At 46.3% G+C, this 23,100-nt stretch overlaps 1 protein-coding gene across 2 annotated transcripts in view; it reads right to left on the bottom strand.

The window, feature by feature from the left end:
• Positions 1-23,100, bottom strand: part of IFFO2 (intermediate filament family orphan 2) — a 61,300-nt gene that overhangs the window by 15,350 nt on the left and 22,850 nt on the right. For both annotated transcript variants that reach the window (XM_074218275.1, XM_074218274.1), the window contains exons 2-3: positions 1,971-2,031; positions 337-432 (exon numbers count right to left, since the gene is read on the bottom strand). In XM_074218275.1, coding sequence (XP_074074376.1) covers positions 337-432; positions 1,971-2,031 — 157 coding nt within the window. The remainder of the gene's footprint in view (positions 1-336; positions 433-1,970; positions 2,032-23,100) is intronic.

Below are 23,100 nucleotides of genomic sequence, written 5' to 3'. Positions count from 1 at the left end.
CATCCAAAGGAGCTCTCAAGGCCATGGGGTTAAGCAGCTGATGAATGCATCTCTACACAGACCAAATAGGAAGGGGGGAGATAGGGAGGGGTTGAGGGGAAACCAGGGGGAGGGCAGGGCAATGAATGGTCTCTGATGCATCTGTCATCAAGTCAAACACAGCCAGGATACTAACTATGAAGCAGCGCCCACGACCGGACCGGACGGATGGACAGTCTGACCCTGGTGGTGAATGAAGCCATCTGCATGATGGGGTGGGTGGGGGGAAGGAAGGAAAGGTCATGCCACCCAAGATGGAGGGGCAGGGATGAGGCAGGTGGAGGGAACAGCACTTACATCACTCATCAGCCCCTTAAACACCACCAGCTCAGCCTTCAGCCGTTCAATCTTCTCATTCATTTCCTCCTGGATGGCCTCAGCATCCTGGGCCGCCTGGGATCCGGGTTGGGGTGAGGGTGAAGGAGGGGAGGGAAATGGGAAGGAGACAGCAACAATTAAGGTGGCTCTGTTCCTTGGGGAGGAGCAGAACCAGCTGGAAGGAATAAAGAGCCCCCATTCCAGCACTGGGACTTCAGAGCATGAGCCTGGGGAAGGCTTGGCCCACCAACATGGCAGACCCCCACCCCCAGCTCACCCCAATTCAAGGCAGGGTGCAGGATCAAACCACCACACCCATATCAGAGCAACTAGAATGATAAAATGAATAAACTCTACCATCCTATAACAGGGTTAAGGTTTAACAAGTTCCTTCCTCAGAACCATCTAGCAAGAGAGTAGCATGAACATGAGTAGCTCATTGTTGTGTGATGTCCTCCTGGAGCAGATGAGGAAACCCTTGGTTCTACAAGGGCCTGGATTTCTTTTATTGGTTGCAACTCTAGTGTATAGCATAGTGGCTGGTATAGGAAGGAGATGCTTTAAAAATGTGGATTGGATTGGATTATTGGATTGGGAGGGATCATCCTCTTTTTTAGAGATGAAGAAACTAAGGTTCATGGAAAGGTCCCTCAGCTAGTCAAGGACTTTTGAAAGAAGGTCTTTTGATTCTAAAACCAAGGCTTTGTGATACCCACACTGCCTGTCAAGATAACAGTCAATGGAAAAATTGAAAAATTAACTAAATAAATATAAGATGGGAGTCCATAGAAGTAGGAAATTAGGGGAAGGGGGTGACAGCTAACTCTCTCCTCCTGGTTTAGTGGGAATATTTTCTGTTGGCAAAGAATGCTCTCTGCTCTCTCGCTCTCTCTCTCTCTCTCTCTCTCTCTGTCTCACTAGGCACTGTTTGCTCCAGTTTTCATATAGGAAAACCAAGGTCCAGAAAGATGAGGTCACATAAATGGTAAAAACTGATATTTAGGGAAAAAAAGACTCCTTCTCTGAAAGTCTACTGACTAAAATCCATTGGTAGGGTCCTGAGTTCTGGAGAAAGGGCAGTTGGGGATTGGCAAAATGTAGGCAGAACTTCCTTAAAGAAAATGAGCTAGGCTTGGGGTATTGCTCAGGACCCGGAAGAAATGATCTTCCAAGTATTTCAAAGTTAAAGCTTTGTTCACAGATAGTCAGAACTAAAAGGAACCTTGGATAGTATCTGAGACACCCCCTTCAATTTACAGATGGGGAGAATGAGACCCAGAGAGGGGTGTCTCTCTTCCCCCCAGAGAGGGGAAATTATTTGCCGAAGGTTACACAGTGACAAGGTTATAAAATCATAACCCAGGTGTCTTGATTTCCCACTGGCTATCTGGGCATTTGTATGTTTATTAGAGGTGAGCGAGGTGAAACCTTTCCCAAGTTCCCAAGAAATAAATAAAAATAATATGGAAATCAAAATATAGGAAAAGACACCCAGACCCTCAATCTGGTTAGAAAGAGCTCTCTGCTCCTGTGTTCAAAGAGCTCCTGGGAAGGGGGACGAGGTCTGTCCCTCCGGTCCCCTATCATTTTGGGTTGCTTCACAGGGTTCTTACCTCTTGGAGTCTTGCCACCATGGTCTCAAGGTTCATGCGCTTTGCCAGCTCTTCCTCCCATCTGAAAGAGACAGGGACCATTACTAGGTTATTGCTGTTGTTATTGTTTTGATGTTTGTTATTAGGATTTAAAGGTCGTAAGTAGGCTCTCAGGTTGAAGGCAGATGTGAATTCCCCATTCTGGCCCTAAGGGGACAGAGCTGATATAAACAAGGCCAACATGTGGTGGGGCAGTGGCAAGGATGTGGATATATGTTCAAATCCTGTACCTATCCTTTATTTGTCGTAGGACCCTGGCTGGACAAGTCTTGTTTTCTCTCTACATGTACACTGTCTCCCCATTAGAATGGAAAGCTCACTGAGATGAGCAGAATCAGAAGAATGATGTATACCCTAACAACAACATGGGGGTGATGGTCAGCCTTAAGAGACTTGCTCAATCCATCAGTGCAACAATCAGGGACAATTTGGGGCTTTCAGAAATAGAGAATACCATCTGTATCCAGAGAAAGAATTGTGGAGTTTGAACAAAGACCAAAGTCTATTACCTTTAATTAAGAAAAACCCATAATTATGTAGTTTTGTTATTTCTTATACTTTATTTTTTTCCCTTAAGGATAGGATTTCTCTCTTGTCACATTCAACTTAGATCAATGTATACCATGGAAACAATGTGAAGACTAACAGACTGCCTTTGGAGGGGGGGGGAAGCGAGATTAGGGGGAAAATTATAAAATTCAAAATAAATTAATTAATTTAAAAAAAAAAGAATGAAAGCTCATGTAGGCATACAAGGGACCCAACACAACACAAGGTCTGGCTCCCTCTGGGTCTTACCCTCACAAGCAAAAAGAAGGGATTCAGAAGACATGGGGGGGGCAGAGTCTAGCCTCTATCCCATCTCAGCTGTGAGACTGTGTCTGAGGTTTAGCCTCCTTAGAGAGAGTAAGGGATTAGCCTATGTATGCTCCCAAAAATGCTAGGGTGGTATTTCTTGAACCAGAACCACATATAGAAGCTAGAGCTGCTATTATAGACTTCGTGAAGGAGTCAGAAGCCCGAGGGGTACAATTACATTGGCAGAGTTCAGCTCCTGCAGGCATATAAGGCCTGGCAGGCCTCCCTTGGAGGAGAAATTCCTCCATTCCTGTCCTTGAGTTCTAGCAGAGCCTGGGATGGTAGAGTGATGAGGGGCTTCAACCCAGGAATCTCCAAGGCACCCCACCAAAACTGGAGTGGGTACCCCAGAGCTGACCTGTAAGTGGCGATTGTAGTGTTTTATGTGTTTTTGCTAATAGAGCAGCATCCTGCTAGCTATGCCTGATAAACAAAACAGAGAGGGCAGTCAGTCTGCATTTTCCTCAGCTACATTCTCTCTTTCTTTTCTCTTTTAAAGTCATCACTGGGGAGAATTAAAAATAGGGCAAAGGAAAGGAATGGGCAAGCCAGGGAAGATTCAATCACGTCATTGGCTTTTTGGAAACAAGTGTTTGCACACACACACACACACACACACACACACACACACACACACACAAGACCAGGGATGCAGGCCAGCATGTCTCTCTGACTAAGTCTCTATCAGGGCTCTGGCCAGGAAGGAGCTGTCTGGACCTGAGACTAAAGGGGCCTGGAACAGAGGTTGGCAGCCTTAGAACTCAGAGTTTCAGAGCTGGGGTGAAGACCTCAACACAGAATATGAAAGCTGGGATGTACCTTAGCACATGGGAGGTCAGAGCTGAAAGGGTCTTTAGAAATAGAATGTGAGAAGTAGAAAGGACCAGAATGACAGAGCTGGCTTGAAGCAATGCTTCTGATAGGAAAGGAGAAAGAAAAAGCCCCCTAATATGAAGGGATAGCCCTGGGCCTATGAAGCAAGGAGAAACATAGGGAAGTGGAGACCAGGCTAAATTTAGAGCTGAGAGACCATAGAGATAACTTAATCCAACCCTGTCCCTGCATAGAAGAAAAGAAAACCAAGAACTGGTACCTGGAGGGAGAGGAAATGACTTACCCAAGGTCACATAGCTAGTTAAGGCAGTGGTACATCTAGACTAGAAGACATGATGCCTGTCCAAAAATCCTGGGATCTAGCCACTGCACCCCACGGCTCTGAGCAAACCTCGGAAAGGGACACAGAAATAGGGAATCATTCACCCTCAAGGAGTGAAAGTAGAAGGGACCTTGGAGGCATCTCATCCAATTTCTTGCCCAGTATGGGGCAAAGACAGAAGGGGGAGGGGGCAACTGTCTCAACTCTGGAGCTGAATCATCCCTCCTTTTGGCCCAGCCATTCTTGGGAGACAGCCTGGGGAGCTCTGATTTCCAGTTGCTAAAGAAGACACCGTCCCCAGAGGTAGCCAGGGTCTCCAAGGGGCTGCTAGGGACCCCTATACGGCACACCCCAGTCAAAAGAACTCTGCTGCAGGAGGGTGCAATGATACGTGGCACCTGGGGGGGGGCACAGAGATCCGGTGGCTCTACTTCTCTTCACTAAGAATGAACCCCTTTGCACAAGGCAATTTCAGGTTGGAGGAAGAGAAAGCTAATTTTCCACTTAAGAGAGGATCAAAGAACTCAAGAATGAGAGACTTCAGAATGTTGGCACCAGAAGAGAGACCTTAGAACAGAGCGCTAACTGGGGCAGGACAAAGCTGAGCTTGGGGGTGTTTAGAGGGCAGTAACAGGAGTCCAGCCTAGAAACTACTGTGCACAGCACCTAGTTGGCAAGAATAATTAATTAGAAGAGGAAGCTACCAGATGGTGAGCTTCCTCCACCCAGTGACTGCTGACTATACTAGGTAAACTCCTCCCACAGCAGCTCCACACCCTCAGTATCTAACACCCTTCATGGACTACCACAGATAACTGTCTAAGCTGGAAAGGACCAGAGGGTCCTTAGAACCCAGGATGTCAGAGCTGGGAGGACCCTTAGAACCCAGGATGTGAGAACCAGGAGGGCCCTTAGAACACAGGATGTCAGATCTGGGAGGGTCCTTGGAACATAGGATGTCAGAGCTGGAGGGTCCTTAGGACACAGAAAAGCAGAGCTATAAGAAAATTTAAGGAGAAGAAATGAGGAAACTGAGTCTCAGAGAAAGGAATCCCATAGTGAGTTAGTGGCGAGGCACAGACTACAAACCAGGTGTTGTCTCCCCAGATCATGCTCTCCACTAACCCACAATTTACTGGTGTGCTTGCTGAACCCCAGGACAGACAATATTTCAGAGTAATAGTCATAGGCATTTAAATCTCTAAATCCAGGTTGGGTGTTAGCCTAGCTTCCAGTGGCAAGAAGGTTTAGGAAAGAACTCTCATCTAATCCTCTACCCTTCTCACTTGCTCCACCCTTCCAACACTTCTCCCTCTTCAGAGCAAATGAAATTCCTAGATGCTGCTTCTGTTTCTTCTTCTTCTTCTTCTTCTTCTTCTTCTTCTTCTTCTTCTTCTTCTTCTTCTTCTTCTTCTTCTTCTTCTTCTTCTTCTTCTTCTTCTTCTTCTTCTTCTTCTTCTTCTTCTTCTTCTTCTTCTTCTTCTTCTTCTTCTTCTTCTTCTTCTTCTTCTTCTTCTTCTTCTTCTTCTTCTTCTTCTTCTTCTTCTTCTTCTTCTTCTTCTTCTTCTTCTTCTTCTTCTTCTTCTTCTTCTTCTTCTTCTTCTTCTTCTTCTCCTTCTTCTCCTTCTCCTTCTCCATCTCCTTCATCTCCTCCTTCTCTTTCCTAGTTTCATTTTTTTCAAGCATTGATGGTAAAGAATCTCCGGATTGTGTAATGACCTGGCATTATAAGACTGGTCAGGTGGGTTCCTTTGCCCTCTTTGATGTCCCAGCACCCTCCAGCTAAGACACAATTTCTTTCCCTCACATAAGGTTCACCTTTTTTGCTCCTAGTTCCCCCTTCACAGTCTGGGCTCCAGATGGCTCACCTACCAGGAGCAGGAAAGCAGAGAAGTAGTAAAGAGCTTTGGACTGGGAATTCAGAGACCTGGGTTCAAGTCTCAGCTCTACCACCAAATGTGAGATGTTGAGCATATGGCTCCTGCTGTAAATGAAGGGTTGGGTAGTGTTTGTCCACTATCAATATTGAGGCATACTACACACTACCAACCCACACTTCTGCTGCTGAAAGATTTTTAATGTCTTGGAGGCTACAAACTTTACCAGCTGATGTTTCCCTCTCTTCCTACCCCAGGCTCCTGTCATATTCCTGGCTCCTCTGGAGTCTCTCTCTGAAGCCATCAATACTTAACAAATCCCTAGTATAGTTCTTGGGGATTAATGGACTAAATGATTCTCCAAGATTTCTCCCATTTCCAACATTTCATATTCTGAGTTCCCTCTGAGCTCTAATATTCTAGGCTCTGCGCTCCCTCCCAGTGCTGACATTCTGTTTTCTAAAGTCTATTTTCTAAAGATATTTTATGTTCTAAGGTCCTGCCCAGTTCTAACTTGCTAGGTTTAGTCAGGAAGTATGGTATAATGGACAGAATATTGGACTTTAAAATCAGGAAGATCTGGGTTCAAATTCTGCCTGCAAAACTCATTCACCGTGTGACCCTAGCTATTCACCTATTCTTTCTGGCTCTCAGTTTCTTTATCTGTAAAAGAATTCATTCTATCATCCTATGACCCTATTCTAAGAACCCTTTTCAGCACTGACACTCTGTGTTCTAGACCCTCCCAGCTCTGACCATCTATATTCTAAGACCCCTCTCATTTCATTCTGTAATTCTAAAATCAAGAATGGCAGAAAAGAAAGATTCATAGTAGATACAAAGACAAGCTGGGAGTCATAATTATTATAGATCTGATGCTTCATTTAGAAGGCCATTTTCTTCTCCAACAGTACTATAGACATTCCTCTGTCTGGGATGATAGTTGATGGACTGATCACTGAAGTTATCCTTTTTTTTCCTTTTTTTTTTAGGTTTTTGTAAGGCAAATGGGGTTAAGTGGCTTGCCCAAGGCCACACAGCTAGATAATTATTAAGTGTCTGAGGTCGGATTTGAACTCAGGTACTCCTGACTCCAGGGCCAGTGCTCTATCCACTGTGCCACCTAGCCGCCCCTAAAGTTATCCTATTAGAAAGTAAGGGGATGGAGTAAAGGACTAGTCCAATAAAGAGATAACAGAATATTTAAAGATGAGGTAGCCAAGGAATCTATGTGCTTCTATCCTCCTATTCCATGTTCATGTCCAGCACCTTTCTCCCGGGGTCATCAATGAAATACATTATTTCAACCCCTTCCAACATACCCACTGCAAGACACAAATTTTATCTTTTTCACTTCATAGACAAGACAATGAGACAAAGGGGGACCACTTCATGAGCTTAAGTTGGTTATTTTCCTGGTTCTTTGCAAAGGGTCAAGAGTTGTCTTACAAGTCAGTGCTTCACAACACCTGTGAGCATATGTTCATTGTTCTCACTTCTTTAAGATTCATTTTAGCCAATTCCCAAACCCCATAAAATTTTTGTTTTTCCTTCCCAAACCAACCTCCCTGATCTCATTCCACAGAGTGTCAGGCCAAGTAACAATCCAAATTTGGCTTGGTCTCCTCCATCATGGCCAAGAGCTGCATTAGGCTAATGGCTGTTCAGGCTTGCAGTCCTACCCAACTCTTGCTCAGTCATGTCAGCCACCATCAGGGCCAGTGTGTCCTGAAGGTCCTTCAGCCTCAATCCCTTCAGGTTCTCCCAGGATACCAAATCTCCAAAGGGACATCCAGTCCTTCTCTCAAGCCCTTCTCTCATCTTAGAGAAGCCAAGATTTTCCTAAAAGAGAATTTCGAGATCATCTAATCCATTCCCCTAGATTTTATACATGAGGAAATGAAGGTTGGAGAAGTTGAATAATTTTCCCATGGTACACTAGATTTTCTATTGTGACCATCCCTCAAAGGTCACCACTTCAAAGTCAGTCCTCACTGAAAACATGGTGCTGCCCACTTATCACCCCTCACAGTCCCTTGGGCCTGCAGTTGTGATTCCTTGGAAATTGTTGTGTTTCTGTGATTCATCCCCAGATGAGGAGGAGGCCAGTGGGCTGCAGAACACCCGGGAAGCCATGCTGCTCTTTTAAAGCTCTGAAAAATCTTTCTGCTGCCAGTTTGTTAACAGTGATACTCTTCTGGGAATGCTCCTGGGGATGCTGGGGAATAAATGGGGCCCAGTTCCACTGGGAATGTGAGACTCTATGAACAGTGCCTTGGGGCCAGCTAAGAGAGAAGAGTCTAAGATAGCTCAATTGTCCTTAGGGTTCTGCTCCACCATGGAAGCCAGGGCTGAAGGAGCTCAGAGACTATTTAAAGCCCCCTTTAGCTATAATGTCCAAAAAAAAAAAAACAAAAACCCAAACCAACCAATCCAGACCCTGGTTTGAAGTAAGCTCATCCCAGGAAGGATCCCTGTTATGTTAACTTCTTTGGGAAGAGGACCAGAGGTCAGGAAAAGCCAACAGCTTCTTCCTCTCTCCCTACCCCCCCCCCCACATCTCCCAACCCCCTACACCAAGACTGAAGGCAGAAAGAAGAGGAAAAAAATGGAGGAATTTTTTCTCCAGGCATCCCACAATTTCCCAAGCCTGGGGGAGGGGAAGTAAAGAGAGCAGGGAGCCAGCAGGAATGTGGAGGTCAATAATGCAGCAGGGAAATGACTATGCAAAGCTGGCTGGGCCAGAGCTCCTGAAGCTGACTGGGCTTCCAACGTGCTCTCCCTGACACTGGCTGACTGGCCGCCGAGCTCCCGGAGACTTTCGCCCTACCCATGGAGACCTTCCCCCTGCCCATGGGACACCTACGTGTCGGCTGCTCTTTTCCCGGAATCCCCGGGAAGAGGAGTGGGAAGGAAGGGGACTCGGGAGCAGCTTTTCTCTCCGCACACCCCCAAGCAGATGTGGCTACCTCAAATTCCAAACCCTGACTGTCATCTCCCCAGTCTGGGGCGATAAGATCCAGTCCTCTTCCTCCTCCTGAGACAGGGCTGCCTTCTTTCTACGCACCCCCCCCCCCCAGCCTAGACTCACAAGCACACGTCTGCCCCTCCTCCCACCCCCACCCCCAACATGAGACGTGGTTCTGGATGGAAGAGGCTGACAAAGCACAGCCAGCCGTGGAGGAGAGGAAATCCATGAAGTCATCGCAGTTGACTCATGCATCTTTCACTTCCTGCCCATAAAGAGCTCGAAGAATCCCAGGGACCCCAGGTCAGGAGGCTCAGGGAGCTTGTTAGAGAGACTCTCAGTTGGGATTCAGGTTTATCTCTATGGCAGAAAGAAGACTGCATTTGGATCTAGTCTCGCCTGTTGCCAGTGTGGTCTCAGACCAGTCATTTTACTACTTTGGGCCTCAGTTTCCTCATCTGTAAAATGTAAGGGGAAGCTATATCAGGAGGCCTTAACCATAGTCTATGATTTTGTTTTTTTAAAATATTTTCATAATGGTAGTTCAGCTTAATTGGTTTCCTTTGTAAATCTTGGATATTTTACTTTATCCAATTCAAAACATTCCTTTGAGGAGCCCATAGGTTTCACCAACATAAAAGATGACTCCTCATCTTGATGAACTCCGCAGTCCAATAGTTTGCATTCTAAGACCCCTCTCAGCCCTGACATCCTACGTTCTCATTTTATTAAATATATTGCATTCTTTGGAGAACCCATATTCTCTCTTTATCCAGGGCTGGAATTTCCTGTTTATAAGCACATATTTTCTGCCTCCCTACCCCTCAAAGCTAGGAGAATGGGGTCTGCAAGATGAACCCTCACCAGGTAGCTGGAGAGGACAAAGGAAGCCTCTCCTGCTCTGGTCTGTCAAGACCTCCCTCCTCCATGACTTCTCCTAGCTGGAGACCAGCCCACTGCATCCACTGCCACAAAGACCAGTCTGACCAAATGACTGAAGGGCAGGATCTCCAACACCTCGCTCCCCCCTTCCTGTTTACCCAACCCCCAATCTGTAAGTTTCCTTAGCCTTTCCCAAAGTGCAACTACCTCCTCTCCTATAATAGCATCTAGTACATATGTGAGGTTCTTTGAACAACTCCTCTGTGGACAAAAAAAACCAAGTCTCCCTTCCATGCCAACAATGGAGCTGGTCTGGAGGCAGCTGTGACTCTGGTTTGGTCACTACTTTTCTCATCAAGGAACTAAAACTGACATTGGATGTTGTATGATCTGAAGAACATCATCTCCCTGTTGCTCCCTTGTAATAAGAGCAATATTATTTACATAGCACTTACCATGGGCTGGACATTGTGCCACAGACTTTACAAATAATCTCATTTAATTCTTATACCAATCCTGAGAGGTAGGGGTTATTCTTGTATTTATTTTACAGATGAGGAAACAGCAGCAGGCAAAAGTTAGGAGACTTACCTAAGGTTACATAACTAGTAAGTATCAGAGGCCACATTTGAAATCAGGTCTTCCTAAATCCAAGTCCAACTTTCTGTGTATTGTAGAGCTAACATCCTATGTTCTGTAGCAGAGCAGTGGGCACAGCATTTGAATTCAAAGCCTCATTGTTTCAGTTTGTCCAACCTTCTGGGCATCAGAGAATTCTTATAGAGAGACATGTGGCTGAGGATGGAGCCATAGGAATCAAAGAATATCAGAAGGGAGGGTCCTTAGAATGCAGAATGTCAGAACCAGGAGGGCCCTTGGAACACAGAATGTCAGAACTGGGAAGGTCCTTAGAACTTAGACAACAGAGCTGAGAGGGCCCTTAGAACTCAGAATGTCAGAACTGGGAGGGTCCTTAGAATCCAGAATGTCAGAGCTGGGAAGACCTTTAGAATCCAGACTGCTAGAAATGCTCAGTCTCATAGAAGAACATCACTTTACAGATGAGAATGAATGCTGAAGCCAAAGAGAAAGAATGATTAACTGATGCTTTAGAAGGACAGACAAGAATAGAACCCTAAATTGAATCCAGTTTAAGGGTCTTTCCTCTGTAAGACTCTCTGAACACCCCAATAGTGGGGTGCTTGAACCCACTAAACCTGCCAAGCAATCATGGAAAACTATAACTTGGGAGCCTGGTTTGGGCACCTCCAGGAATCAAGGGGGACTGCTGGGTGAAAGGTAAAGGGGGCAGGGAAGAGGCAGAGGAGCTGTCACATACTTGGCAACTTGATTTTTCTCTGGCACATTCTTCAGTGCGCACCCTTTTCCAGTTTCGGGGAACTCATTCCCCTGCTGGGCTCCACATGCTGGGTGTGCCGTGGCTCAGGCTGGTGGGAATGGGACTGATGATGGCATGTTGGAGCCCATTGACTCTGACTGGCAAATTACTCAAAGTAATCCCCTCTCTGCCATTCCCTGAGCTTTGTTTTTTTAACCTGCCTCCTAATCCAAAATTGGCAAAGATGGGACTCGGTAGGGCCCCAAGGAGAGAGGTTGGCATAGATAGTCTTGAAGGTCCCTTTCCAGATCTTTGATCTAATAATTCTATAATGATTATTGGTCCTCAGCTCCCACCTTGTCTCTGGGGTCAAATTTTCCCCACATCCTTTCTAAAATATAGTTCTTGGGACTACACCCAATACTGCAAATATGGCATGACTAGGGCAGAGTGTGGAGGGGCTCGATCTCCCCTGCTCTAGACACTTAGCCACCAGAGGCCAGTAATCATGGACACTGCCATTCTATTGGAGACAGCTGGCCATGGTCAGCACAGAGTAGAATGGATTCTTCTCTAATGGTTGCCCATGTGTCAGTCTGACCTTCTCTAGCTACAAAATTCTAAATGCTAAAGGTAGCTCCCTAGGGTCACTAGAATGGACAAAGGAACCCAATTCTAATCAACCCTTCTCTTCTATGAGGAAAAGCAAAGTCTCAAATGGCTGGATTAAAACAGCCCCCAGGCCTCAGTGTCAGGCTGATGGAGAAAGATGAAAGAGAGTCTCCTAGCCATCTACCCTGGGAAAAAAACAGACCTATGAAGCTGACCGCTATCATTTGCTGAATTGGTTCAAACCCAAAATCCTTGTCTCCCTGCTTCCTCCAGAAAGGCCTGCCATGAGTCCCTGGCTTCTGGTCCTGGGGAAGCCAAGCTCTGAAGTGCCCATTGGATGACCCACTGCCCAACCTGCTCACACTCAGCTACTTAAACAACTCACTGAAGGAAATGAAAATTAAATGCCAACTGATTGTGGAGGCGGCATTAATTTAATACAAATGCTCAACCAGGGCAGCCGATTCCATTATAGCCAGCTCTAATGGAACAACAAGAAGGCTGCTTGTGTTGGGTAACCACAGAAGGCCAGCAACTGAAGAGCATCACCCCCACCCCCAAACACAGTCACTGAGAGTCCTCCTGGAGTCCTCCATTTCAGTTACGTGGCTGACAGAAGGTCCGTTTTACTCGAACGACCCATGTTCTATCATTCTATGTTTGAAAACTCCATGCAGCTCTGACATTGTGTTCTAAGCTCCCTTCCAGCTCTGACATCCTGTGTTCTAAAGCAATAGTTCTCACCTTTTTGGAGTATGGGGAGCTCCCTGGGCAAGTGTGAACACTCTAACTTGCCAGCTTGGTGTACAGGCCCCTGAATATACACCTACACACATATACAGACACAAATGAGATACCAGGCCCAGACTTAGGCTGAATCTGACAGACAGGTAACTAACTGAACAAGGAGAAGATGGGGTAGAAGCAGAGGGGTAAGAACTAGTCAAGTAAGCTCAGATCTCTGCAAAGATGGTCCTCCCTCCTCACCGTTAGTGAATGTTGGGGCTCTGTGACTGAACAGGCCCTTAATAGTGCTTTGAGATCCCTTAGGAAAGGGAGCATGACAACAAGCAGCAGTGGATGCCTGGCAGCCTAAGCCAGCTGGTGTAATGGCCTCACCCTCATTTGGAGAAGTTCAAAGCTTTTTCCCTGAGAAGCTAAGCAGCAGGCTCAGCTGAACAATGAGGCCTTTGAGTAGCCCACACACCACCCACCCCCAACCAACTCACACTGGGACTAATTAGAAGCCTTTGTAGCCTGGGAGTTCGGACAGGTAGGGGAGGCTTTCTCAGGCTCCATAATCAGACCCTTAGTCTAATAATGTGCCCAACGACTGCCCTCAAAAATGCCCCCAGTCACCTCCAAAGGTTAGAAGCTGGCTTCCCGAAGCCCAAGATGGCACAGGTAGGGTGGTCGGGTCACTCGGGAGTCAGAAAGAGCAGGGCTGGCATCCAGGCCTGCCGGCTCTCACAGCCTATCATGTTCTAAAGTCCCTTACCCCACTGACATCTCTCCCAAAGCCAATATCCCATGTTCCAGGGGCTCCCCCAGCTCAGACAGTCTAGGAGCTAAGGTCCCTCCCAAGTGGATCATTCTAGGTTCTGAAGGGCCCCTCCCAGCTCTCCCATTGTTTGATCTCCAGCAGGCAAGGGCTGCCAGCCCCTCATAAATCCCAACTAAAGAGTTTCCTTTTGATCCACTCATTAACAAGCAATTACCCAGAACTCAATACCCTGGCCAAGTGCTTGAGGATCACTCACACTATTGGTGACACCCTGAATCCAGGGACACCCATAATTAGGAGGATACTCCCCAGCAGTTTCCCTCCTCTAGGAGCACATGGACATCTGGGATTACACCCAAACAGATCCCTGCCCATTTCAAATGAGGTCAAAACCACAGAGAAGGAAAGTAATAACCAAACAGCAAGACTGGGGGTGGGGGGCAGCTAGGTGGCCCAGTGGATAGAGCACGGGCCCTGGAGTCAGGAGGACCTGAGTTCAATCTGGCCTCAGATACTTATCAATTGCCTAGCTGTGTGACCTTGGGCAAGTCACTTAACCCCATTGCCTTAAATAAATAAAATTTATTTTAAAACATGGAGTGGGGAGCAGGTGACCCAATGGCCCTAGAGTCAGGAGGACCTGAGTTCAAATCCAGCCTTAGACACTTGATACTAGCTGTGTGAGATCTTGGGCAAGTCACTTAAGCCCATCCCTGCCCCACCAAAAAAAACAAACAAGCAATAAAAGACAGTGGGAGTAAATAGGAACTTAGGTTCAGATCCCAGCAATGATGCTAGTGTCTTAGAGCAAACCCCATCCCCTTTGTAGACCTCAGTTTTATTTTCTGTAAAATGGGGGGGGGGTGAAAGAACTGAATTAAATAATATCTCTCAAGATACATGACCTCATGATTTGGAATCTGCCATCTTCATCTCCTATACAACTTGTGGCCTTGGCGACCCTCTTCCTCAGAAGCCCTCACCACCAGCAGGACCCTTCATACACAAGACACAAGCCAGGGGGCTTTGGGACCCAGAAGGGAAGCCCTTGGAATTCTCAAACCTTAGCTATTTCCAGGTCCTGTCTCAGCTCTGAGGTTAACCAGAATGCAAGGCTGCAGCAGCCCCAGTATTTTTTTAAGGCACTATTTTTTTTTTATAGTAACCTCCCTCAGAGCTGAAGGAAAGTCTATTTTGTGAGCATTATTTTTTACTTTTCTTCCTGAGTTTCCCCTCTTAGGACAGGCTCCCTGAGACCAGAGAGCTTATCTCCAGCTAACGCTGTGGATTCAACATAACTTTTCATCTCAGTTTTACAGCAGAATAGCTTGGAAAAGATACAACAGATTAAGAATGGGGATCTGTGTTTGGATTCTGATTCTTCCACTTTCTGAGTGACTTTGAAAAAGTCACTTATAACCATGACTCAGGTTCCTCATTTGTAAAATGGGGGTGAAGGGACGATGGCCCAGATTTTAAGGTCTCTTCCAGCTCTAAATATGTGATTCTGTGATTGCCTGCTGAGAGGAAGAGCTGCACAGACTACAGCTCCCCCATCCTGAGACACACACACATCCCCCCAGATCTGTGATGTGACTGTTCTCCTTCCTCCCTCCCTTTCTTCCTGCCCCCCTTTTTTGCTCCCCATCCCCCACCCAAGGCCCACATACATGCAGTTCTCAGAAGATGGGGACACTTGATCAGTCATACCATCTAACTGAACCACACAGCCACATTACTCTGAAGAGAACATAGAGACTCCCCCTCTCCCCACCCCTGACTCCTTCCCCTCCTGCACTACCCCCCCAACCTTCAGCAGCGATCCAAGAAGGAAAGGTTTCTTAATCTTAACTCTCTGCACTGCATGAATGAGCCACTTGAGAGTTCCCCCCGCCCCAACAGCCACACTTAACCTTCCAGTTCTTATCGGCAAGCAGGAGGGAGGAAGCTGGCCCCAAGCCTGCCCCTCTCCCCACCCCCACTCGGAAGCCAAGGTCTGTTCCACAAAGGCCAAACATTCTAACAGCTGGCTTGGCAAGCGGAGCCTGGGTCTCAAAGAGCCTTGCTTCCTGAGGTTTTATAGAGAGGGTCAGAGCTGGCCAGGCCCTTAGAACAGACAGGCGGCAGGAAGGGCTTCAAAGAGCTACAAGGAGCAAGAGGGATCCTACACCAACCCCTTCGTTGTGGAGGAGTAAACTGAGGCCGAGAGGGAAAAGAACTTGTCCAGATAATAATCAGCCATCCAGGAGCTGAACCGGCACCTTCCCTTCCATGATTCAAATTTAATGATGTCTCTGAAAGCAACAAAATGTGCAGAGAACAGACAAAGAGAGTTTTAAGCAACTGAGTCCTTCCCTAAGGTTGGCTACCCCTCGGGTTGGCTCCTAAGCTCTCCTCTGCTCTGGGAGTCCATTTTCCCAGCTTTTTAAATAGGGTTAACCCTCCTCATCCTCCTTCTTTTACAGGGTGGTATCATGAGGAATACTAACCACATTAACAGCTCCCAATCTCAACCAGGGAAAACATCATTCATAAAGGCTAAATCATTAGGCAAGGGCGAGCTGTGTCGGTGACAATTCTCTTCAGAGCCTCCCTCTCATTTTCATGGCTGGCCTAGATCCGAAAGGACTTGAAGAGCCAAGGAGAGAGCTGCTAATGGGACACAGCCGGGAGCTCAGCCTAGGCCTGGATATGGCGCACATAGTCAGATGAGATCACTGGAGACGATGGTTTGGCTTCACTTTTACTCCTCTGTCACAAGGGAGGAGTCATTCTGGAGGGGGAGGGCGGTGACTGATGTAACAGACAAAAAGCATCAGGAAAACGTTTCCTTTTTTTTTTCTTTAAAGGAAAGAAAAAGTGAAGAATCAGCCTGATTCTGCAGCCTACAGAGAGTGGAGTAGCATTCATTCAAAGAGGCCTCCTCGGCTCCCCTCCTGCCTGGTCACTGTTTACATATAAGTTTGGGGGAAAACCAGCCTCCTCGACTCCAGGGCCTATTTTGGACAGTTAATGGGCAGTTTGGGCCCCTGGGTTGTTTATGCTTGCTGCCTGTGATTCCACCTCCAGGTAAACAAAGGCACCCTGCAATTGGGAGCCTGATCCCTCCACTGTGGCCTCAGGGCAGGTTCACTCACCTGGGAAACCCTGGGTCCCCAAAGACACTACCCTGCCATGGCATCTCATCACCACTGCCTGGATCGTGGCCAATAGTAAGCTCTTAATTGGCCTTCCTGCTTCTTCTCTCTCTCCATTCAATCCACCTTTGACCTGGATGCCAGACTAAACTTTATGGGCAGAGATCGGTCGGATCACCACTATGCTCAACTTTCTTCAGGGCCTCCCTACCGTCTAACAAGTAAAAAATCAAACTCCTTGGCAGGCAGCCTGGTGTAGAAAGACTTTGAGGATTAGTGTTAGATTCTAGGTGAGATTCCAATATTTAAATAAGTTGTACAACCATGGGCAAGTCATTTAACCACTCTCAACCTCAGCTTCTTTGTAAAATGGAAACAATAGAGTTGCCTTCAAGGCCATCTACTCTGACCTCCTCATATTTTTGATGAGGAAATTAAGGTCCAAGGAAATGGACATGTCCAAGGTCACTAAGGTAAGACATGGAATAACCCCTCTGGTAGGCCCTACATACTGAGTTGTGAGAACTAAATGAGATAGTGTTTTTAAGTGCTTCACAAAAAAACTAAAAATCTTACCCCCAAAAAATGATGATTGAAAACTATCTTTGCATGTAATTGGAAAAATAAATAAAATTTAAAATACTGTTTCAGAAGTCTGAAGTGCTACATACACTAACCATTCTTCTCCTTTGCCTAGTATCTGAAGCTCTCTCCAATCTGGCCCTATTTTTCTAGCTTTATCCTAGATACTCTTCTCAAAGTACTCTAGACTTCAGCCAAACTGGACTGCTCTGGGATCTCCTCAACATGCCTGTGCTCTCCTACTTCCCCCCACCACAACCAGCAACATCACTAACTAGATGAGTGACCTTGAGTAAACTATTGAATTAATTTTGAGGCTCTGCTTATAAAAGAAAGATAAGAATACTTTGACAGCTAGCTTCCCAGGGCTGTAGGGAGAAAGGAACTCTGAAAATACCACAGAAATATGGGGATAAGGCACCTTGTAAATCATCCAACACCATGGAAATGAGAGCTGTCATTAATGGTAACCTATAACTTCATTGGGATAGGGAACTCCCAGGGGAGGCAATGCCTTCTACTAATATAAGTTGGCATCTTCTCTGTCACTTATAATCTGAGCTGCCTAGGGCACCTGCCCAGGATCACACAACCACTATGTGTCAGAGGCAAGATTCAAATCCAGTTCTTCTTGTCTTCAAGGCTGTCTTTCTACCTATGACACCTGCTGAATCTGAATGATATGTCTACCCCAGCAACCAACACAGAAGTCTATACATAGACAATGTCTGATATATAAATTAGCTTGCATTGGGATTATTTTTACAAGTAGTGTCCCACATTTTCCCACCCAAGAGTCAATCCCTCAAATGCTCCTTATGGGTTAACTTGTCTAAAGGCTTCCTCAACCTCTTCTCTCCAGATATGGGGGAGTACCCATCTGATGAAAACAATGACATGAGTCATGGTCTCCAAACCCCTGGCACCCAGAAGCCACTATGCTGGTTCATCAGGAACATCACCCACCACCACCACCACCCATCCAAGCGAGGCTGTCTCCTACAGTCCCTTCCACTCCCAGCCCCTTCATTCCCAAGTCTCCCTCTATTTGAACAACAGCTCCTTACCATGGCCATAATAAAGACAACATTTCCATAGTGTTGGATGACTTATAAAGAGCCCACTCCACATTGCTGGAAGGGAGGGAGGGCAGGCAAGTATGCCCACTTTACAGATGAGGAAGCTAAAGTTCAGGGAGGGAAGTATTTTGCAGCTCTCATGATCTAACCCCCCACCCACCGGACCCTGAGGGGTCAATCACCTTGCAGAAGAGGAACCTGAGGCTCAGAAAGATTAATCTAAGAGTCTCATAAGGTCTTGCTTAGGATCCCATCATGGTAAGGCCAGAATTTGAACTCTAGTCTCATGACTTCAATAGACCTCAATCCTTCCATCTTACCAGCCTACCACCAATTTAAAATTAGAATCTTGCTTCCTCATTTTGTAGATGAGGAAACCTCAGTGCAGAGATGTTAAGTGGTTTGTTTGCAGATGAGATGGGACACAGTTGGGAGCTGAGCCCAGGTCCCAGGGCTTCAGATTCAGTTGTTCCTTCCTGCCCTATACCTTCGGTCAAAGTCCTTTGGAGTCTTTGGCCTTCAGCATTTCTCAAGGTAGAGTGGATGAGGTCATCCCTCAGATCCTGCTTTAAAGCCCATTCCAGTCTCCCCACCCTCCCACACAAGCCTGGACACCCAGACCTGGAGAAGACTCCATTTTTGAGGGGTGAAGAGGCACCGTAGAGCCGTTAGTTGCAAAGGAGGAAGGAGAACTGCTAGGAAAGGAGGCTTATAAAGAGCAGGCAGCTGTCTAGGGCAGCCCCGGCCCCACGGGCCCACGGGCCCACGGGCCCACCGGCCCGGCCCTCGTGTTTGTGCTGTAATTGTCCTAACTGGAGGTGAAATTCACCGGGCTCCTGGCACCCCGAACAGGTAATTAGACTGGTAATCGCCCGTCCCAAGCCGAGGGGATTAGCTGACTAAATACTGCTCAAGGGAACAGACTCATTATTTAATACCAGCCTCATGTTGTGGCACAGGCAAAACACCAAACTTTACATGAGAAAGAGGGGAGGTCGCCTCCCCAGCTGGCCTCCCAGCTGCAGCCAGGCTGCTCCCAGCCTTCCGGGAAGGGAACCTAGAAAAGGGACAAAGTCTCTCCTGGCCAGCAGGAGGGGGCCAGGGTCCTGGGAAGACCACAGGGTGGCCAGGTAGGACGGGATCAGGAGGTGGAGCTGAGCCTTGACTTCTGTCACCGCCTGGCTCTGTCTCAGAGGTGAGACAGACAGACACACAGACAGGGGAAGAGAAAGAAGAAGAGGAAAAGAAGAAAAAGAGACAGAGCAAGAGAGCCCTCACTGCTGTGTCCTGGCACAATTAAGTCATTTCACTTCAGTTCTATGCCTCAGTTTACTTATCTGTGAGTGGAGATAATAGCATCTACCTACCTCCCAGAGGTGCAGTGAGGATCAAATGAGAGAATATCTTAAAAGTATTTTGCTTAACCTTAGAGCATGATATGAATGCTAGCTATTATTAAATCTATGAACTAACAGCTCTCCCAACAAGAGAGATGAAGGGAAGGATCTAGGAAGAGGGAGGACAAATATGTATCCCGGCAGAGACAAATCAGGAATAAGCAGTTTTTCTTTGACCTAGCTTTCTTCCCCCTGCTCCAGGATTCTCTTACTTCCCTCTGAGACCTGATCCTCTGGGCTCTGGATGAATAGGTCTAAACTCACCCCAGGAGTCTTGGTAGGAACAGGGAAGGGCCAAGGGGAAGAAAGATGGATGCATTCCTTCCCCCACATGTGTGTCAGCTAGCCAAGAGATCATCTCACCAAAGATGTGACTGACTCTGAGCCAAGGAATTAGGACTGGGGGCCTCAAACACAGCAGGATCTTGGTCCTCACGAGGTATGAGACCCTTGAAGAATCACTAACTTTTGGGGCTCAGTTTCAAGAGCAGTAATAATGAGAAAATAATGGACTAAGCAGAGAGAGCAGGGTAAAAGGGCTAGATAGAGACCTGAGCTTGGGTTCCGGAAGAACTGGGTACAAGTCCTGCCTTATCCAGTTATTAGCTCTATGCTCCCTTGGCAAGCCACTTGTCTCCTCCAATCTTCCATTTCCTCTTCTGTAAGATGGGGATAATATTTTACAGAGTAGTTATCAGGGTCAATGAGATAATGCATATAAAGCATTTATTAATCACCTACTACATACCAGAAACTGTGTTGAGTGTTGGAGATGCAAAGACAAAAGCTATCAGCTATTATCAACGTTATTGTTGCTGTTATCATCAATATTATCATTATTATTATATTAGTTATTTTTGTTTTTATTATTATCAATAATGCAGCATGTTGTAGAGGAAAGAGAGGCCGGTCATCCTCATTATCATTAAGGGAGCGTGCTAAAGGAGAAAGCTCGATTATTATTCTTGTTATCAAGAGACAGCATAGGGGAGAGTTCAGTTATCATTTTTTATTACTATCAAGAGACAACATGTTAAAGGAGAGTTTAATCACTATTATTACTATTACTATTATTATTATTATTATTATTTTCATCAAGAGACAGTATGTTGTAGAGGAGAGCTCAATTATCATCATCATCATCATCATCATCATTACTATTATCAAGAGAGAGCATGTTGCAAGAGGAGAGAGCTCTTCAGATCCAGAAAGACAGATTGCAGAGCAGGCCCCCTCACAGTAGGCACTTCATATGTGGTTGTTAAGTTGAAAGGAATTTGTTGAATAGTGGTCAGAAAACAGCAGAAGGAGCACTGAACTAGGAACCACAGAGCACCTGAGTTCAAAGCCTGAATTTGTCAACTACTTACTACCCATGTACCCTTAAGCAAAGTCACTCAGCTCCATTGGGCCTCAGTTTCCTTCTCTGTAAAATGAAGGTTAGACTAGATGATCTCTATGGTCTCTTTTTAGTTCTAAACCTATGATTCTATGAGCCTAGGAATGCATGGTCAGATCCCTAACTATACTAAAGAAACAAAACTTAGGAAACAGAGTTGATTCTCATTATAATCTGAGCTAAAGACCTCCAGGACATTGTGCCTCCAGGCTCAGCCACCTGTCCTAGAGGCCCTTCTCCCTCCTGCCCCTCCCCCCCAAAAAAGCCTAGCATAGGGCACAATTGCTTCTCTTTAGCCGCCTTCTCCTTGGGACAGATGGGAGTTGGTGTCCTCGGCCATGGGGCCAGATGGTCCGAGCACAATCTGGGGACAGAAGGGGCTACTTATGACATCAGGTACCAGCTGGAGAGGCTAGTCCTTTCTCCTTCCACCAATGAGCTTAACCCTTTCCTAGCCAGGACCAATGGCCTCTTGGTGAAAGCAGTCAATGACCTTGGGCATGTCAACCACTTCACTAACCCTCACTTTCCTAGTTCAACCAATTCAAAATAACAAACATCAATTAGATGTCTACTATGTGCCCTTGCCCAAAGGGATACAAATTACACAAAGATCAAAAGTTCAAGATAATGCTTCTATTATATTCTGCATTATGTAATAAAGCATTATATTGTGAGGAAAGTCAGACTTGTTTCTTAGGAATATCTTTTGGTAGCTATCAGAAGGATAGAAAAGGGAGGGAAGAAAATAGAGACAGGAAGACCAATTAAGAGGTTACAGAGGAAAGCCCAATCAATCTGTTTAGATATTAGGATAGAGGGAAAAAATAATTGAACATGTGGAAGGAATTGAAATTAGTAAATGAGAAAGTATTGAATAAGAAGAGAATAGAGACCAGAATTGAACCTATACGGGAGCAGCTAGATAGCACAGTGGCTATAGCACCAGCCCTGGAGTCAGGAATACCCTAGTTCAAATCCGACCTCAGACACTTAATGATTACCTAGTTGTGAAGCCTTTGGCAAGCCACTTAACCCTATTGCTTTGCAAAAAAACAAAAAAAAAAGTTTTAGAAAAATATCTATGTGTAAAAAGGGATTAAAAAAAGCTATGACTACCCTCACTAGGCTTTTGGGATAGGAGGTTGGGGGGGAGGAGAGGGGGAGGGACATGCCTGTAACCTTAATGCACAGCATTATCTAGTTGTCTCCAACACTAGGTTACTCCTATACTGTGATCCTGACAAGTCATTTAATTACTCTGAGACTCAGTTTCCTCATCTGTGAAATGAGATCCTTTCCAGCTCGGAGATTCTGAGACCTTTGACCATTCCTTAAGGAGAAGAGGAAGAGGAAGGGAAATCCTCCCAGATTTCCTGGCAAAGCTTCCCCAGGGAGCCCAGGGGCAGTTGCAGGGTCCTGAAAAGCCAGATCCTGGATGCTTAATATGGCTGCAGAGATGTCTGCCACCACATGGCACCGGCTTGTCCCAAGGCAGATGAAGTCTCTGAATGAAAGACTCCCTCAATGACTTCCTCCCCTCCCAGACTGTAAAACTTTGACCTGGCTTCAGTGACTATCTCATTCCATCCCTGATCCAGACAAAGGGTTTATAAAAGGGACGGGTCATGGTTGCATAGGGGAGAAATGCCTAGATCAGGTAGTCCTAGGAGTTCAAAGCTCAGCTCCACCCTTAATCTGGGTGACTCTTAAGAAATCTCTGGGTTCTACATCTTTAAAGGCAGAGACTTGGTCCAGATGTAGACACAAAGTAGGGCAGTGGAAAAAGCACTGTCTCTGGAAGAAGAGGACCTGGATTCAAATCCTGTGTGATCATAGGCAGGTTATATCTATTATCTCTTCAGACTTCAATTTCCTCAGTTATAAAATGGAACCCCTTAGCTTCCAACATTCCATGACTCTAACCCAGAATCCCACTTTCATTCTCCTGCCTGTTCTACCTGGTGCAGGGGCAGAGGGTTATACAACATTCTGTGAGGTCCCAGATAATGTGGTTACTTTCATCCCCAAAGCCTCGCAGCGTGGCCTCGGGTAAATCTCTTGCCCTCTCTGAGATGCCCTAGCTTTAAAAAAGCAAGAGTCCTGAAGATTAGAAGGGTAGCCCAGACCCAGACCAAGGTTATCAACAGAGCCAGGCGATGGAGTCAGAGTTGTGAAAAGGAGAGAACACAGGAAGGCAGAGACGTTAGGAAATACTATGCCAGCTGCGTGAAGCCAACCCTGCTCCCACACAAGAAGGGGTCACCCACCCTCACCTCTGCAGACTTGTCATGATGTTAC

Source organism: Macrotis lagotis, chromosome 1, assembly GCF_037893015.1.
Source record: "Macrotis lagotis isolate mMagLag1 chromosome 1, bilby.v1.9.chrom.fasta, whole genome shotgun sequence".
NCBI classification, from domain to species: domain Eukaryota; kingdom Metazoa; phylum Chordata; class Mammalia; order Peramelemorphia; family Peramelidae; genus Macrotis; species Macrotis lagotis.
Note: the sequence above shows the minus strand (reverse complement) of the source record. Positions and strands in the feature narration are given on the sequence as shown.